Source organism: Nyctibius grandis (assembly GCF_013368605.1).
Source record: "Nyctibius grandis isolate bNycGra1 chromosome W unlocalized genomic scaffold, bNycGra1.pri SUPER_W_unloc_2, whole genome shotgun sequence".
Classification (NCBI taxonomy): Eukaryota; Metazoa; Chordata; class Aves; order Nyctibiiformes; family Nyctibiidae; genus Nyctibius; species Nyctibius grandis.
Window position 1 is genome coordinate 4,057,188 of NW_027167473.1, and position 19,680 is coordinate 4,076,867.

The 19,680-nt window shown below is 48.1% G+C and overlaps 1 protein-coding gene across 4 annotated transcripts in view; it reads right to left on the minus strand.

Annotated features, from left to right (window-relative positions):
- Positions 1-19,680, minus strand: part of LOC137677193 (E3 ubiquitin-protein ligase KCMF1-like) — an 89,296-nt gene that overhangs the window by 28,772 nt on the left and 40,844 nt on the right. For 3 of the 4 annotated variants that reach the window (XM_068424462.1, XM_068424461.1, XM_068424459.1), the window contains exon 3: positions 4,426-4,565. In XM_068424462.1, coding sequence (XP_068280563.1) covers positions 4,426-4,565 — 140 coding nt within the window. The remainder of the gene's footprint in view (positions 1-4,425; positions 4,566-19,680) is intronic. The other variant, XM_068424460.1, reaches the window with a different exon arrangement.

Here is a 19,680-nt window from a genome sequence, read left to right on the forward strand (position 1 = left end):
GAAAGTAGCCTCATGATCACAGGCCCTGGTTCTCATGGGGGACTTCAACCACCCTGATATCTGCTGGAAAGACAACACAGCTAGGCACCCACAGTCCAGGAGGTTCCTGCAGAGCGTTGACAATAACTTTTTGACACAGGTGGTGGAGGAGCCAACGTGGAGAGGTGTGCTGCTGGACCTTGTACTAACAAATAACGAAGGTCTGGTTGGAGATGTGAAGGTTGGGGGCAGCCTTGGCTGCAGTGACTATGAGATGGTGGAGTTCAGGATCCTGTGTGGAGGAAGCAGGGCAATAAGTAGGATCACAACCCTGGACTTCAGGAGAGCTGACTTTGGCCTCTTCAGGGACCTACTTGGGGGTATCCCATGGGATTGGGCCCTAGAAGGTAGGGCAGTCCAAGAGAGCTGGTCAATATTCAAGCATCACTTCCTCCAAGCTTGAGATTGGTGCATCCCTATGAGTAAGAAATCAAGCAAAGGGGGCAGGAGACCTGCATGGATGAGCAAGGAGCTTCTGGAAAAACTCAAGTGGAAGAAGGAAGTCTACGGAATGTGGGAAAAGGGACAGGCCACTTGGGAGGAATATAGGAAGGCTGTCAGAGTATGCAGGGATGTGACGAGGAAGGCTAAGGCCCGCTTGGAATTAAATCTGGCAAGGGACATCAAGGACAACAAGAAGGGCTTCTTCAAGTACATCAGCAGCAAAAGGAAGACTAGGGAAAATGTGGGCCTGCTGCTGAATGAGGAGGGTGCCCTGGTGATGGAGGATACAGAGAAGGCGGAGTTACTGAATGCCTTCTTTGCCTCAGTCTTTACTGCTAAGGCTGTCGTTCAGGAATCCCAGGCCCTGGAGGTAAGAGAGAAAGTCTGGAGAAAGGAAGACTTTCCCTTGGTTGAGGAGGATCGGGTTTGAGATCACTTAGGCAAACTGGACACCCGCAAATCTATGGGCCCCGATGGGATGCACCCACGAGTGTTGAGGGAGCTGGCAGATGTTATTGCCAAGCCACTCTCCATCATCTTTGAAAGGTCATGGAGAACAGGAGAGGTTCCTGAGGACTGGAGGAAAGCCAATGTCACTCCAGCCTTCAAAAAGGGCAAGAATTCTACCATAGACTGGCTTGGGTTGGAAGGGACCTTAAAGATCATCTAGTTCCAACCACCCTGCCACAGGCAGGGACACCTTCCACTAGACCAGGTTGCTCAAAGCCCCATCCAACCTGGCCTTGAACACTGCCAGGGAGGGGGCAGCCACAGCTTCTCTGGGCAACCTGTTCCAGGGTCTCACCACCCTCAAAGTAAAGAATTTCTTCCTAAGATCTAATCTCAATCTCCCCTCTTTCAGGTTAAAACCGTTCCCTCTCGTCCTATCACTCCATGCCCTTGTAAAAAGCTCCTCTCCTACTTTCCTGTAGCCCCTTCAGGTACTGGAAGGCTGCTAGAAGGTCTCCCCGGAGCCTTCTCTTCTCCAGGCTGAACAGCCCCAACTCTCTCAGCCTGTCTTCATCGGAGAGGTGCTCCAGCCCTCTGATCATCTTCGTGGCCTCCTCTGGACTCGCTCCAACAGCTCCCTGCCCTTCCTATGTTGGGGGCCCCAGAGCTGGATGCAATACTCCAGGTGGGGTCTCACGAGAGCAGAGTAGAGGGGCAGAATCCCCTCCCTCGACCTGCTGGCCACGCTGCTGGGGATGCAGCCCAGGACACAGTCGGCCTTCTGGGCTGCAAGCACACACTGCTGGCTCATGTTGAGCTTCTCATCAACCATCACCCCCAAGTCCTTCTCCTCAGGGCTGCTCTCAATCCATTCTCTGCCCAGCCTGTGTTTGTGCTTGGGATTGCCCCGACCCACATGCAGGACCTTGCTCTTGGCCTTGTTGAACTTCATGTGGTTCGCACAGGCCCAGCTCTCAAGCCTGTCCAGGTCCCTCTGGATGGCATCCCTTCCCTCCAGCGTGGCGACCGCACCACACAGCTTGGTGTCGTCGGCAAACTTGCTGAGGGCGCACTCAGTCCCACTGTCCATGTCGCCGACAAAGACGTTAAACAGCACTGGTTCCAATACCGACCCCTGAGGAACGCCACTCGTCACTGGTGTCCACTTGGGCATCGAGCCGTTGACTGCAGCTCTTTGAGAGCGACCATCCAGCCAATTCCTTATCCACCGAGTGGTCCATCCGTTGAGTCCATGTCTCTCCAATTTAGAGACAAGGATGTCATGTGGGACAGTGTCAAATGCTTTGCAGATGTCCAGGTACATGACATCACTTGCTCTTCCCCTATCCACCAGCACTGTAACCCCATCATAGAAGGCCACCAAATTTGTCAGGCACGAATTTCCCTTAGTGAAGCCATGTTGGCTGTCACCAATCACCTCCTTGATTTCCGTGTGCCTCAGTATAGTTTTCAGGAGGATCTGCTCCATGATCTTGCCAGGCACAGAGGTGAGACTGACTGGCCTGTAGTTCCCCGGGTCTTCCTTTTTTCCCTTCTTGAAGATGGGGGTTATGTTTCCCCTTTTCCAGTCAGTGAGGACTTCACCAGACTGCCATGACTTCTCAGAAGTGATGGATAGCGGCTTTGCGACTTCATCCACCAGTTCCCTCAGGACCCGTGGATGTACCTCATCAGGTCTCATGGACTTGTGCACCTTCAGGTTCCTTAGATGGTCTCCAACCTGATCTTTTCCTGCAGTGGGCGGTTCTTCATTCTCCTAGTCCCTGCCTCTGCCTTCTGCGACTTGGGTGGTGTGGCTAGAGCTCTTGCCGGTGAAGAATGAGGCAAAAAAAGTCGTTGAGTACCTCAGCCTTCTCCATATCCCGGGTAACCAGGTCTCCCGTTGCCTTCCGGAGAGGGCCCACGTTTTCCCTAGTCTTCCTTTTATCACTGACATACCTGTAGAAGCATTTCTTGTTGCCCTTGACGTCCCTGGCCAGGTTTAATTCCATCAGGCCTTTAGCTTTCCTAACCTGGTCCCTGGCTGCTCAGACAATTTCTCTGTATTCCTCCCAGGCTACCTGTCCTTGCTTCCACCCTCTGTAGGCTTCCTCCTTGTGCCTGAGTTTGTCCAGGAGCTCCTTGTTCATCCATGCGGGACTCCTGGTGTTTTTGCCTGCCTTCCTCTTTGTTGGGATCCATCGCTCCTGAGCTTGGGGGAGGTGATCCTTGAATATTAGCCAGCTTTCTTGGGCCCCTCTTCCCTCCAGGGCTTTATCCCAAGGGACTCTATGAACAGGTCCCTGAAGAGGCCAAAGTCTGCTCTCCTGAAGTCCAGGGTGGTGAGCTTGCTGTGCGCCCATCTCGCTGCCCTAAGGATCTTGAACTCATCCCTGGAGTGGAGTTCCAGAAGGAGGACCCAGGCAATTGCAGGCCGGTCAGCCTCACCTCCATCCCTGGAAAGGTGATGGAACAGCTCATTCTGGATGCCATGTCTAAGCATATGGAGGAAAAGAAGGTTATCAGGAGTAGTCAACATGGATCCAACAAGGGGAAATCATGCTTGACCAATCTGATAACCTTCTAACCTGGGGCCAGACTCTTCTCAGTGGTGCCCAGTGACAGGACAAGGGGCAACGGGCACAAGCTGAAACATGGGCAGTTCGATCTCAATATGAGGAAAAACTTCTTTACTGTGAGGGTGCCAGAGCACTGGCACAGGCTGCCCAGGGAGGGTGGGGAGTCTCCTTCTCTGGAGACATTCAAAACTCGCCTGGACACGACCCTGTTCAATGTGCTCTGGGTGACCCTGCTTTGGCAGGGGGTTGGACTGGATGATCTCCAGAGGTCCCTTCCAACCCTAACCGTTCTGTGATTTCTCAAGAAGTGAAGAGAGCTCAGAGGTCAGTACAAACAAGTTCAAAATCACAGTAACATCTAGATATAAAAACCTGATGAGATCAGAATGCTTACTGACAAAAACAGAAGCAAAACAATTGTTCCAGTAGTCTATTATACGGTGTATAATTGCTCTGCACCAATTACTACTGTTGAAATCATCAGGAAAATCAAGTGGTAGGGGGTAAAGGGAAACAGCAAGGGCCACTTTATAAAAAGTCAATATGTTTTAAAGCTATTTTTACAAGGGTTTAACTCTCTCTGTAACACCAGGATTTAGTGGCCTGCGTACCAAGGATCCAAGGACTCAGCTGCATAACCTTGACTCTGACTGCTGAGAGAGAGCTTGTGATGAAGTCTGTAGAGAGGTAAAGGTGATGTTGTTGGCAGATGTAGGATCGTTGAGTTGGGGACTGTTAGTAACTCAAGGAGTCAAGAGGGAAAGCACCAGCATGGTGTGTATGTATGTATGGTACATACCTTCCTAGTCAGCATTTAAATGAACACATACTTAAAGCAAAACAAATATACTCATTTCCTGGAAATTTTCATATACTTTCACTGTAATTGAAAAACAATGCTGAAGCGGCTTACCACCTCTGTTGATGTTTCTGCGTGTTCAGAAGCAACATGTTCTTGAAGAGATGTTTCCGTATAACCCATCTTTCCACAATAAGGACAAGTAAAGGACTGTGGCTGCTCTACAGAGAAAGCTTCTCCACCATAATATAAATCTGGAAAAAAGATGATGTTTTAGGAGGGGCTATTTTCAAGCAGCATAGCTCATTATTTTATTTATATAACCTCTTTATATATACACCTATGTGCATGTAATCACCGTCAAAAATCATTCATTATTTAATCAAAATAAACATTTTAATTCTGCACAAAGTGCATATACCAATATTATAAAGTTGTTCAATGACTCAACTTCCAAAAGAATAGACAAACTACACATTTTCACTATCAAACAATATAACTTTCTAATATTCAGGAAGAGCAAAGTCTGATGGTGCTGCCGAACCATCACTTTTCCCCCATCCTTGTTTTTACCATAGCTGAGCTTGTACTACAGATAAGATCACTGTAGATACACTGTGGTCTCACAGCCTTACTCGCAGCAAATCTATGTTAAATATCGTAATTTAAAATGCCTCAGTGACACCAACACTCCATGTGTTCATATTGGTGCCATATCTGAACCAGTGTTTAACAATAAGGGGAAATTGTACTGAAGCAAAAGGAGTGAGATGTTACAAATGACTTTCAATACTTCAGAACTTCTTGACTACCGAAGTAGCAGCCTCCCTTAAGCTGCTAATTTAGCAATTAACATGAGCCAAACCAATGATGAAAATTTAACAAACCATGCTAAATTCATACTGAATTGCATCACTCCAGGAAAAGTTTCCTTCACTGCTTATAGAGGAAGAGCACTATGATAATGCTTAGACTCAGAATGCTCTCTAAAGGGGACTTGATAGCATACTAAATTAGATTTCAAGCCTAAGGGTATTTGGAAACTATAGTGTTTCCTAAAGGAAATGGCTTTAGGACATGTGACAATCTCAAGGGGAAGAAAAAGAACAATTTTACTTCATCAATCACAGAGCTAGCACATTCTTCTCTCTGGTTGCAAACCTCTTGGCACCCATTCAGAAATACACTAGCATTCCTCAGACAAAACCAGTATTTCAAGTAGCCGATTCAGAACTAAATGTAACAATTTGCCCTTGTATACCGAGGAGATATACTACTTTAAGAAGGTACACAGAAGACAGAGAAATTTTAATAACACTTATTTTCATACAAGTGCAACTTCATTTCACTTTAATATACGTAAACTAAAAATGTTGACATCAAACAAGTAATATGCTGATTTAACAATAATATTTGAACTAAAAATTTGAAGAAATTGAATGCTGACAAGTTTTTTGACCCCTCTCTTTTTTTTTCTTTTCCTGCCTTTTTTTTTTTGAGATGGTACTTTAACACTGATCAATAAACTTCATTAATCAGAACAGTATTACCCTTAAAGCTACTGCATCTTCCATTTTGCTTCACATTTTCTAGCTAAACAGCTTCCCAAGCCCACTGGCTAGATACACTGCTAACAGCATAAAGAAACAATGCCTATAATAATATATGATAATATAGCTACATCATTTATATAGAATCAGAGAATAACTGGGGTTAGAAAGGACCTCTGGAGATCATCCAGTCCAACCCCCTGCCAAAGCAGGGTCACCCAGAGCACATTGAACAGGGTCGTGTCCAGGCGAGTTTTGAATGTCTCCAGAGAAGGAGACTCCCCACCCTCCCTGGGCAGCCTGTGCCAGTGCTCTGGCACCCTCACAGTAAAGAAGTTTTTCCTCATATTGAGATCGAACTGCCCATGTTTCAGCTTGTGCCCGTTGCCCCTTGTCCTGTCACTGGGCACCACTGAGAAGAGTCTGGCCCCATCCTCTTCACACCCGCCCCTAAGATATCTGTAAGCATTAAGAAGATCCCCCCTCAGTCTTCTCCAGGCTAAACAGACCCAGCTCCCTCAGCCTCTCCTCATAAGAGAGATGCTCCAGTCCTCTGACCATCTTTGTAGCCCTTCGCTGGACTCTCTCCAGTAGTTCCTTGTCTTTCTTGAACTGAGGGGCCCAGAACTGGACACAGTACTCCAGGTGTGGCCTCACCAGGGCCATGTAGAGGGGCAGGATAACCTCCCTTGACCTGCTGGCCACACTCTTCCTAATGCACCCCAGGATACCATTGGCCTTCTTGGCCACAAGAGCACATTGCTGGCTCATGGTGAACTTGTCCACCAGGACTCCTAGGTCCTTCTCTGCAGAGCTGCTTTCCAGCAGGTCAACCCCAACCCGTACTGGTGCGTGGGGTTATTCCTCCCTAGGTGCAGGACCCTGCACTTGCTTTTGTTGAACTTCATGAGGTTCCTCTCTGCCCAGCTCTCCAGCCTGTCCAGGTCTTGCTGAATGGCAGCACAGCCTTCTGGTGTATCGGCCACCCCTCCCAGTTTTGTGTCATCAGCAAACTTGCTGAGGGCACGCTCTGTCCCTTCATCCAGGTCATTGATCAATAAGGTGAACAAGACTGGACCCAGTACTGACCCCTGGGGAACACCACTAGCTACAGGCCTCCAACTACACTGTGCTGCTGATCACAACCCTCTGAGCTCTGCCATTCATCCAGTTCTCAGTCCACCTCACTGTCCACTCCTCTAACCCACACTTTCTGAGCTTTCCTATGAGGATGTTGTGGGAGACAGTGTCAAAAGCCTTGCTGAAGTCAAGGTAGATAACATCCACTGCCCTCCCCTCATCTACCCAGCTGGTCATGTCCTCATAGAAGGTTATCAGATTGGTCAAGCATGATTTCCCCTTGTTGGATCCATGTTGACTACTCCTGATAACCTTCTTTTCCTCCATATGCTTAGACATGGCATCCAGAATGAGCTGTTCCATCACCTTTCCAGGGATGGAGGTGAGGCTGACCGGCCTGCAATTGCCTGGGTCCTCCTTCTGGAACTCCACTCCAGGGATGAGTTCAAGATCCTTAGGGCAGCGAGATGGGCGCACAGCAAGCTCACCACCCTGGACTTCAGGAGAGCAGACTTTGGCCTCTTCAGGGACCTGTTCATAGAGTCCCTTGGGATAAAGCCCTGGAGGGAAGAGGGGCCCAAGAAAGCTGGCTAATATTCAAGGATCACCTCCCCCAAGCTCAGGAGCGATGGATCCCAACAAAGAGGAAGGCAGGCAAAAACACCAGGAGTCCCGCATGGATGAACAAGGAGCTCCTGGACAAACTCAGGCACAAGGAGGAAGCCTACAGAGGGTGGAAGCAAGGACAGGTAGCCTGGGAGGAATACAGAGAAATTGTCTGAGCAGCCAGGGACCAGGTTAGGAAAGCTAAAGGCCTGATGGAATTAAACCTGGCCAGGGACGTCAAGGGCAACAAGAAATGCTTCTACAGGTATGTCAGTGATAAAAGGAAGACTAGGGAAAACGTGGGCCCTCTCCGGAAGGCAACGGGAGACCTGGTTACCCGGGATATGGAGAAGGCTGAGGTACTCAACGACTTTTTTTGCCTCATTCTTCACCGGCAAGAGCTCTAGCCACACCACCCAAGTCGCAGAAGGCAGAGGCAGGGACTAGGAGAATGAAGAACCGCCCACTGCAGGAAAAGATCAGGTTGCAGACCATCTAAGGAACCTGAAGGTGCACAAGTCCATGAGACCTGATGAGGTACATCCACGGGTCCTGAGGGAACTGGTGGATGAAGTCGCAAAGCCGCTATCCATCACTTCTGAGAAGTCATGGCAGTCTGGTGAAGTCCTCACTGACTGGAAAAGGGGAAACATAACCCCCATCTTCAAGAAGGGAAAAAAGGAAGACCCGGGGAACTACAGGCCAGTCAGTCTCACCTCTGTGCCTGGCAAGATCATGGAGCAGATCCTCCTGAAAACTATACTGAGGCACACGGAAATCAAGGAGGTGATTGGTGACAGCCAACATGGCTTCACTAAGGGAAATTCGTGCCTGACAAATTTGGTGGCCTTCTATGATGGGGTTACAGTGCTGGTGGATAGGGGAAGAGCAAGTGATGTCATGTACCTGGACATCTGCAAAGCATTTGACACTGTCCCACATGACATCCTTGTCTCTAAATTGGAGAGACATGGACTCAACGGATGGACCACTCGGTGGATAAGGAATTGGCTGGATGGTCGCTCTCAAAGAGCTGCAGTCAACGGCTCGATGCCCAAGTGGACACCAGTGACGAGTGGCGTTCCTCAGGGGTCGGTATTGGAACCAGTGCTGTTTAACGTCTTTGTCGGCGACATGGACAGTGGGACTGAGTGCGCCCTCAGCAAGTTTGCCGACGACACCAAGCTGTGTGGTGCGGTCGCCACGCTGGAGGGAAGGGATGCCATCCAGAGGGACCTGGACAGGCTTGAGAGCTGGGCCTGTGCGAACCACATGAAGTTCAACAAGGCCAAGAGCAAGGTCCTGCATGTGGGTCGGGGCAATCCCAAGCACAAACACAGGCTGGGCAGAGAATGGATTGAGAGCAGCCCTGAGGAGAAGGACTTGGGGGTGATGGTTGATGAGAAGCTCAACATGAGCCAGCAGTGTGTGCTTGCAGCCCAGAAGGCCGACTGTGTCCTGGGCTGCATCCCCAGCAGCGTGGCCAGCAGGTCGAGGGAGGGGATTCTGCCCCTCTACTCTGCTCTCGTGAGACCCCACCTGGAGTATTGCATCCAGCTCTGGGGCCCCCAACATAGGAAGGGCAGGGAGCTGTTGGAGCGAGTCCAGAGGAGGCCACGAAGATGATCAGAGGGCTGGAGCACCTCTCCGATGAAGACAGGCTGAGAGAGTTGGGGCTGTTCAGCCTGGAGAAGAGAAGGCTCCGGGGAGACCTTCTAGCAGCCTTCCAGTACCTGAAGGGGCTACAGGAAAGTAGGAGAGGAGCTTTTTACAAGGGCATGGAGTGATAGGACGAGAGGGAACGGTTTTAACCTGAAAGAGGGGAGATTGAGATTAGATCTTAGGAAGAAATTCTTTACTTTGAGGGTGGTGAGACCCTGGAACAGGTTGCCCAGAGAAGCTGTGGCTGCCCCCTCCCTGGCAGTGTTCAAGGCCAGGTTGGATGGGGCTTTGAGCAACCTGGTCTAGTGGAAGGTGTCCCTGCCTGTGGCAGGGTGGTTGGAACTAGATGATCTTTAAGGTCCCTTCCAACCCAAGCCAGTCTATGGTAGAATTCTTGCCCTTTTTGAAGGCTGGAGTGACATTGGCTTTCCTCCAGTCCTCAGGAACCTCTCCTGTTCTCCATGACCTTTCAAAGATGATGGAGAGTGGCTTGGCAATAACATCTGCCAGCTCCCTCAACACTCGTGGGTGCATCCCATCGGGGCCCATAGATTTGCGGGTGTCCAGTTTGCCTAAGTGATCTCAAACCCGATCCTCCTCAACCAAGGGAAAGTCTTCCTTTCTCCAGACTTTCTCTCTTACCTCCAGGGCCTGGGATTCCTGAACGACAGCCTTAGCAGTAAAGACTGGAGCAAAGAAGGCATTCAGTAACTCCGCCTTCTCTGTATCCTCCCTCACCAGGGCACCCTCCTCATTCAGCAGCAGGCCCACATTTTCCCTAGTCTTCCTTTTGCTGCTGATGTACTTGAAGAAGCCCTTCTTGTTGTCCTTGATGTCCCTTGCCAGATTTAATTCCAAGCGGGCCTTAGCCTTCCTCGTCACATCCCTGCATACTCTGACAGCCTTCCTATATTCCTCCCAAGTGGCCTGTCCCTTTTCCCACATTCCGTAGACTTCCTTCTTCCACTTGAGTTTTTCCAGAAGCTCCTTGCTCATCCATGCAGGTCTCCTGCCCCCTTTGCTTGATTTCTTACTCATAGGGATGCACCAATCTCAAGCTTGGAGGAAGTGATGCTTGAATATTGACCAGCTCTCTTGGACTGCCCTACCTTCTAGGGCCCAATCCCATGGGATACCCCCAAGTAGGTCCCTGAAGAGGCCAAAGTCAGCTCTCCTGAAGTCCAGGGTTGTGATCCTACTTATTGCCCTGCTTCCTCCACACAGGATCCTGAACTCCACCATCTCATAGTCACTGCAGCCAAGGCTGCCCCCAACCTTCACATCTCCAACCAGACCTTCGTTATTTGTTAGTACAAGGTCCAGCAGCACACCTCTCCACGTTGGCTCCTCCACCACCTGTGTCAAAAAGTTATTGTCAACGCTCTGCAGGAACCTCCTGGACTGTGGGTGCCTAGCTGTGTTGTCTTTCCAGCAGATATCAGGGTGGTTGAAGTCCCCCATGAGAACCAGGGCCTGTGATCATGAGGCTACTTTCAGCTGTCTGTAGAAGGCCTCACCTACTTCCTCTTCCTGATCAGGTGGCCTGTAGTAAACCCCTACAACAGTGTCACCCATATTAGCCTGCCCCTTGATTCTTACCCATAAGCTCTTAACTCGTTCTTCATCCACCCCATAGGCAGAGCTTGATACATTCCAGTTGCTCTCTCACATAAAGGGCAACTCCACCTCCTCGCCTTGCTGGCCTGTCCTTCCTAAAAAGTACGTCGCCATCCATGACAGCATTCCAGTCAGGCGAGCTATCCCACCATGTCTCTGTAATTGCAATGAGATCATGGCCCTGCGACCGCACATAGATCTCCAGTTCTTCCTGTTTATTCCCCATGCTGCGTGCATTGGTGTACAGGCATTTCAGAGAGGTAGCCAAGCATGCAGGTTTCCCAGGAGAGGCGCAAGAGGATCCACCATAGCCATACACACCCTTGAGGTGGTTGGCCTTCTGGAGAGAACTATATATAGTTTTATATATATAGTCTATATAGATATATATAGACTAACATTTTGTCAATCACCATTTTTTGTCCTGTGCTACTGGAGTGATCTTATCTTAACAACTATAACTTCTATTCACCTTATTTAGAACTCTCTAACAGAAACCTCCCTTTTCAATAAAAATGCAGCCCAAGAGTCACGTTTGCTAGAGTAAAATATAAGTTTGGCAGAGTCTGGAGAAAGTTGCCAATTGCTTCCATATAGTGCATCAATATTTCAACTTTTGAAATATCTGAGAGTATAGCTACGTCCAGTAGCAAGAAACAGCACATTCTCTGTTTTTCTTCATACAAATTCATCAGTTTCTCAGGGTTCAGCTACAGAGCTAAGTAGTGCTTGCTAGGCTAACTACTTGAGAATCAGAAACACTCTTCTAGGTCTGACAGAGACCCCATGGCAGGGATTCAGTTAATTCATTCAGCAGTAGCTGGACATTCTTTTGTTGATACCACATACCACAGCCATGAACACACACAGGTGATGATGCAGATTAGAAAGGATTTAATTTGATGCGCAGCTGTCAATACCTAACACTGCCAACACAGCTGTCACTACTTGACTTAGCAAGACATGTAAGACTAAATGGATCATCTTCTAATATTTTAAGACTGGTAAAGACTCAAGCTGAATTCTAGTCAATCTATCTGGACCTCAGACTTGGAATTTTTAAGCTTAACTTTATGTAAGCAGCTCACATTTTTGCAAAAGGTAGCTGGAGGGTTTTCATCTCGTACCCTATAAGCACCTGAGCTGAACATACACTGGGGACTTAAACAGAAGTAACACAATATAACTTCTTAATACAATTTTCCAAGAAAATCATATTCGTTTCTTCGCCTAGTCTAACCCCTTGAAAATGGCAGGGATAGTGAGGAAACAACATGCTTCCACATAATACAAATCGTAAAGCATCTTAAGAGCTTAGAATGTAGAGTTTGTTGCTCACTGCCAGCAATTCTTTTTCAGGAACACCAAAACTGGGAAGTCTGCTCTGAACTTCTATGCTGTTCTAGCAAAAAGTATAATTTCTACAGAGACTACTAGATACGCACATCCCTATTCTTTAAATAGACCTGCAATGCTGTTCTGTCCTTTGCTATGACAGCATTTTAAAGTTTATGTCTAACAAGAATCTTTTCCCAGCATCACTCTAGGAACTGAAGAACAATACAACTGTCCCCATTCAGAATTCCACCTTCCTCATTCAGAAGATATACTAGATTGCACATTGACTTACAGAAGTGAGCCAACTAGGCTCAAACACAAACACGGGTGAAGCTGGAAGTCACTAGTGCTTCTTATTCATTTCCAACATTCTCACATGAGTTCCTATAGTGGTCCAAGTCTCTGGAAATTCAAGGCCATGACTAAAGCTCCTCCAGGAACCTCTCATTAGTATATATTTCACAGCATTTTAAGGCTCCTAAACACTATAATAATTGACCAGGTGTGGCAGGTTGACCTTGTCTGGTCACCGAGTGCCCACCAAGCTGCTCTCACTCTCCCCCTCCTCAACAGGACATAGGGAGGAAATAAGATGGAAAAGCTTGTGGGTCGAGATAAAGACAGGGAGATTGCTTACCAGTTATTGTCACGGGCAAAACAGACTCTTACTTGGGGAAATTAACTTAATTTATTGCCAATTAAAATTAGAGTAGGATGGTAAGGAACAAAGACAAAACTAAAAACACATTCCTCCCCACCCTCCTCCTCTTCCCAGGCTCAACTTCACTCATGATTCTTGTTCCTCCTTCCCCCCCAAGCGGCACAGGTGGATGGGGAACAGGGGGTTGCGGTCAGTTCATAACGCTTCATCTCTGCTGCTAATTCCTCCTCATGCTCTTCTCCTGCTCCAGTGTCGGGTCCCTCCCGCAGGATTCAGTCCTTCATTAACTGCTCCAACATGGGTCCTTTCCACAGGGTACAGTCCTTTAGGAACAGACTGCTCCACCACGGGTGCCCCATGGGCCACAGATCCTGCCAGAAAAACCTGCTCCTACATAGGCTCTTCTCCATGAGCCGCAGTTCCTGCCAGGAGCCTGCTCTGGTGTGTGGTCCTCAACAGGCTGCAGGGGAACCTCTGCTCTGGCACCTAGAGTACCTCATCCCCCTCCTTCTTCACCGACCTTGGTGTCTGCAGGGTTGTTTCTCTCACTCTTCTCTCACAGCTGCTGCACCATGCTTTTTACCCTTTCTTAAATATGTTATCACAGAGGCACCACCGGCACTGCTGATTGGATCAGCTTTGGTCAGTGGTGGGTCTGCCTCTGAGCCAGCTGGAACTGACTCTGTCCTACATGGGGGCAGCTTCTGGTGTCTTGTCACAGAAGGCACCCCTGCAGCACCACCCCCACTCCCTCCCAAATCCTGGTGTATTGGGTTTACATGGCAAGCATTCCTCCGGAGTTCTGCAACTGCACACTAATTTCATTAGATGTCCAAGCTATCCCTGACACCTAGGAGAATCTACTTGGTTCGTTGCCCCATCACAAACCAGAACCTGAACAAGGTTTCAAGAACAGATTACCAGTACAGTCTCCACAGGTTTCTATATAGAGACAATACTGCCTACTGGGTAGCATGCTGAATGGAACTAGAGATACTTAGGTCCTTCCCTTAGGTCCATCTTCCCATCTTCATCATCAACTACAGACGGATCTTGAACAAATAATTCCTATGACACATCTTTCCTCCCCCATCTTTAAAAGGGTGGAAGGGATACTGACCTCCTCTGAACTTTCAGTTTTGCAATTAAAAAAAAAAACAGACTCCTGCCTCCTCTTTATCACAAAATAAAGTGTTCACCATCTTGGCTACTGTCCACTCCCCAACTCCATCAACTAGTAACAACCACAATGAGTTTATTCCCATTAAAACAGTCTTCACACATGCATAACTGCATTTTTTATTCAAATCTGACTGCAAGCAATAATTCTGAATTTTGCCAATGGAAAAGTATAATAGAAATCACACATCTACCTCCATTAACAGTCTTCCATTCTATGTTTTTACTTCAGGTGTTTTCCTCCCAGTGTTCTTTATTCTTATGTTTCCCACTCATACTTCCATAGATAGCAAATGACATCTCTGTCCAGTTCAAACTTTTTTTAATTTAGTTTTATACTGCTGATGTTTCCCTTCAGGATATTTTCTTTTAACCTTCTTGTACATCTTTGCTTCATAATTTTTAGTTTCACTAGAACAGCTAACCTGACAACTCTGAAACAAGTTTAGATTAACTCCAGCATTAATTATATTTTTTCCTTATCTAATAAATTCCTCTATGTTCCTCTAAGTCACATGATCTCCTTATTTATAAAATACCCTTTAAAAAGTTATTACACTTTTTCTAGGCATCTGATTTTTTACCACACTGTACATACTCTTTCTTACCTTACAATCCATGCAGGACTGTAATACAAAGCATAAATATTTTCAGAATGACATCATAAACCTTCCTAAAGCCTAAGCAGAAAGACATTTATAAACATTCTTTATTTTACTCTGCTGCATAAATCAAAAAAAGTGACTTATATTTTGGTGTTCTCTGCCATTAGCCCTTCTTGCGGTTCAGAAAACAGTGACATGCTTTTCTCTCATGCTGTTCCAGGTTTAATAAAACAAGAAGTCTCATTGAAGGGCCGTGCTTCAGCATTTTCTTCTCCTTTTACTAACACTGGTTCTAAGGGAACAGTGTTCAAGTATTAAGCCACATGAAAATGCTAGAAGAATATATTTTTAATTCTTCTTATAGAAGCTATAGAAACAGAAATGTCTCCTATACTCCAAAGAAACAAAAAAATTTTGAAGTAGTCCTAAAAATCTTTTGGATCAGCCCCCCTCCCTACTTCACTGCAAAGTTTCTTCCACCTTCCTGGCTTGATTCATGTCCTGGTTTGGCCTAAACCAGGCCAATTTTCCTTTCAGTGATTTTTCCTTTCAGCTCAGTCTCCTCTAAGTAACTGCACTCTCTGAAGCTAACTGCATGTTTTGTAGACAGTGTCTGCTTCCAGGGCTGATAACGCTCGAGGTTTGTAGTTATTGCTGAGGCACCGGTAGGGATGTTATGCAGAAAGGCTCTTGCTGGACTTATTCTTAGAGAAACCAAGGTCACTGCTAAATTCCTCCCTGCTTACGAGTGAAGAGCCGCAGGGGGGTCGCACCTGCAGGGAGGAGGGGACAGGGCAGGTGACCTAAAATTGACCAATGAGGTGTTCCATCCCCTACACGTCATTCTCAGTATAAAGCAGGGGGATCAGGATGGCCACCCTCTCTTCTTCCATGGCCAGCATCCCAAGAGGACTCTGTCCATTTTTCTCCTGCCCTCGATCCCAATCCGTGCATTCCTGAATCCAGTTCCTGTCTGCTGCTGAGTCCAGTCCAGGCCTTCCCGGAGCCTGCCCTGCAGCGCCAGCAGTGTTGTGCTCGTCATCAGGGGAGCTCGATCTTGGTTTTGTATAGATTTAATTATTTCCATTACTATACTCTTCTTTCATTGTTATTGTGAAAACTGTTTGAACTTTCCAACCTGTCTCTCTCCCTTTTGTCTTTTCCTTCCCCTTCCAGGGGAAGGAAAGGGTTAATAGAGAGCATCTGCCATCCATTTAATAGCCAGCCCAGCTTTAAACGTTGAAAATTCTTCATGCAGATTTAGAATAGAATGGACTATTTCAGTTGGAAGGGACCTACAACAATCATCTAGTCCAACTGCCTGACCAAAAGTTAAAGCATATTATTAAGGGCATTGTCCAAATGCCTCTTAAACTCTGACAGGCATGGAGCATCGACCACCTCTCTAGGAAGCCTGTTCCAGTGTTTGACCACCCTCTAGGTAAAGAAATGCTTCCTAATGTCAAGTCTGAACCTCCCTTGATGCAGCTTTGACCCATACCCACGCGTCCTGTCACTGGATACCGGGCAGAAGAGATCAGCACCTCCCTCTCCGCTTCCCCTCCTCAGGAAGCTGCAGAGAGCAATGAGGTCGCCCCTCAGCCTCCTTTTCTCCAAACTAGACAAACCCAGAGTCCTTAGCCGCTCCTCATAGGACATGCCTTCCAGCCCTTCCACCAGCTTCGTTGCCCTCCCCTGGATGCATTCAAGGACCTTCACATCCTTCTTAAATCGTGGGGCCCAGAACTGCACACAGTACTCAAGGTGAAGCTGCACCAACGCTGAATACAGCAGGATAATCACCTCTTTTGACCGGCCGGTTATAATGTGTTTGATGCACCCCAGGATGTGGTTCACCCTCTTGGCTGCCAGGGCACACTGCTGGCTCGCACTGAGCCTGCTGCCAACCAGCACCCCCAGATCCCTTTCTGCAGGGCTGCTCTCCAGCCACTCCTCTCCCAGTTTATACTTGTGCCTGGCGTTACTCCATCCCAGGTGCAGAATCTGGCACTTGTTCTTGTTAAATTTCATGCCGTTAATCATAGCCCAATGCTCCAATCTATCTAGGTCCCTCTGCAAGGCCTCTTGTCCCTCGAGAGAGTCAACAGCACCTCCCAGTTTAGTATCATCAGCAAACTTGCTAATGGTGCATTCAACTCCTGCATCCAGATCATTGATAAATATATGGAACAGAACTGGCCCTAGAACTGAGCCCTGAGGAACACCACTGGTGACTGGTCGCCATCCAGATGTAGCCCCAGTCAGTACAACCCTTTGAGCCCTGCCCTTCAGGCAGTTCTTCAGCCAGCGCACCATGAACCTGATCAACCCACAGTTGGACAACTTGTCCAGAAGGATGCTGTGAGGGACGGTACCAAAAGCCTTACTAAAATCCAGAAAAACTATATCCACCGCCTTCCCTTCATCCACTAGGCGGGTGACCTTATCATAGAAAGATATCAAATTAATTAGACAGGACTTTCCCTTTGTGACCCCATGTTGACTGTGCCTGATGATTGCATTGCTCTTTAAATGCCTTTCAATAGCACCCAGCATGATCTTCTCCATAATTTTTCCAGGAACTGAGGTTAGACTAACAGGTCTGCAGTTTCCTGGGCCTTCCCTCACCCCCTTCTTGTAAAGTGGAATAACATTGGCTAGCTTCCAGTCAGCAGGGACCTCCCCAGACTCCCAAGGCCTTTGGTAGATGATCGAGAGGGGTCCTGCTGTAACATCCGCTAGCTCCTTCAGTACTCTGGGATGAATCCCATCAGGCCCCATGGACTTGTGAACATTCCGCTGATACAGCTGGTCCCTTACAATTTCAGTGTCCACAAATGGAAAGTCACTGTTCCCGCAGTCGTGGTCCTCCAACTTAGAGGACCAGGCAGCCCAAGGTCTATCAGTATTATTAAAGACTGAGGCAAAAAAAAGGCATTGAATGCCTCCGCTTTTTCTTCATCCCTATTTGTCACGTGACCATCTTCAACAAGTATCGGTCCAATGTTTTCCTTAGACCTCCTCTTGCTAGTAATGTACTTAAAAAAGCCTTTCTTGCTGTCTCACACAACACTGGCCAGTTTCAACTCTAGTTCAGCTTTGGCCTTTCGTGCCTTCTCCCTGCATATGCGAACTACGACTCTGTAATCTTCCTGCGAAGCCTGACCTTGCTTCCAGAGATCATGCAATTTCTCTTTCCTCTTGAGCTCCACGAGGAGTCCCCTGTTCAGCCAAGCTGGTCTTCTGCCCCGCTTGCTTGACTTTCGACACAAGGGGATTGCCTGCTCCTGTGCTTTTAAAAGGTGGTTCTTAAAGACTGACTGGCACTCCTGGACTCCGAAGCCCTCAAAGGCAAATTCCCAGGGGACTCTGCTAAGTAGCTCCCCGAGTAGCTTAAAGTTTGCTCCCTTGAAATCCAGGGTAGCAACTCTGCTGACCTTTTTTCTCACTACACCAAAAATTTTGAACTCAACTATTTTGCGATCACTGTGGCCAAGACAGCCACCTACCATCACATCTCCCACGAGTCCTTCTCTATTCACAAACAACAAGCCTAGGAGGGCATCTTTCCTAGTCGGTCACTGAGTACTTGTGACAAGAAGTTATCTCCCACAAACTTCAGGAATTTCCCAGACTTGCTTGTCACAGCAGTATGGTATTCCCAGTTGATGTCTGCGAAGTTGGAATCTCCCGTAAGGACAGGTGGCTACCGATCCAGAGATTCCTCCTAATTGCCTACAGAGTAACTCATCGGTGCTATCGCCCTGGCTGGGCAGTAGACACCCACTACAACATCTGCTTTGTTTTCCATCCCCCTAATCCTCACCCAGAGGCTCTCAACCTCATCATCACTAACTGTAAGGGCTGTACGGTCAAACCTCTCCCTTACATACAGTGCGACACCTCTGCCTCGCCTGCCCTGCCTATCCCTCCTGAACAGCCTGTAGCCCTCCATCCCAGCACTCCAGTCATGGGACTCATTCCACCAAGTCTCACTAATACCAATGACATCATAGTGCTGGGAACTGACCAATGCCTTCCAGTTCATCCTGCTTCTTTCTCATACCCCGTGTGTTGGTGTACAAGTGTTTCAGGTGTGCTCCTAAGCCCTCTGTGCTCCCTGGAGCAGCGTAAATGCTCCCATTAGCATTGCCATCCTCAGGCAATGCCATGCCAACCCTTGGCTTACCTTCAGCTGTCCTGTTGGTATCCTCTTCCCCCATCGATTCTAGTTTAAAGCCCTCTCAATCAGTCCTGCCAGTTTACGAGCAAAGAAGTTTTCCCCCATCGGGACAGGTGGATCCCGTCAGGCCCCAGCATACCTTGTGCCTCGAAGACTCACACTTCCATGGTTATAAAAACCAAAGCTCTGGCAGAGGCACCAGTCCTGGAGCCAGGTATTGATGTCTTGGGCACGCTTGCTTCTTCCAAAGTCTCTCCCCATTACTGGGAGGATTGAGGAAAACACTGCCTGCGCTCCTGAACCTTTTAGCATTCTTCCCAGGGCCCCGCAATCTCTTTTGATCAACTTTGGACATCTTGTTGCAACATCTGAGGTTCTTGTTGCTCCTGAGGAACCTGAGGTTTCCCCGGTTCGGGAAAGCCCCCCGTGCACCGTGCTAGAGCACTCTGCTGCGGATCGTGCTAGCACCAGAGCTGCTCGCCTCAGCAACTGAGAAGTCTCACAATCGCTAGCCCTTGTTCTCGTGGGGGGCTTCAACTTACCGGATGTCTGCTGGACATACAATATAGCAGAGAGGGAACAGTCTCGGAGGTTCCTGGAGTGTGTGGGAGATAATAACTTCCTGACACAGCTGGTGAGTGAGCCAACTAGGAAGGCGCCCCGCTGGACCTCTTGTTTGTGAACAGAGAGGGACTTGTGGGTGATGTGATGGATGGAGGACGTCTTGGGCATAGCAATCACGAAATGGTGGAGTTTTCAATTCTTGGAGAAGTAAGGAGGGGGGTCAGCAGAACTGCTACCTTGGACTTCCAGAGGGCAGACTTTGGCCTGGTTAGGAGCCTGATTGACAGAGACCCTTGGGAGGCAGTCCTGAAGGGCAAAGGAGTC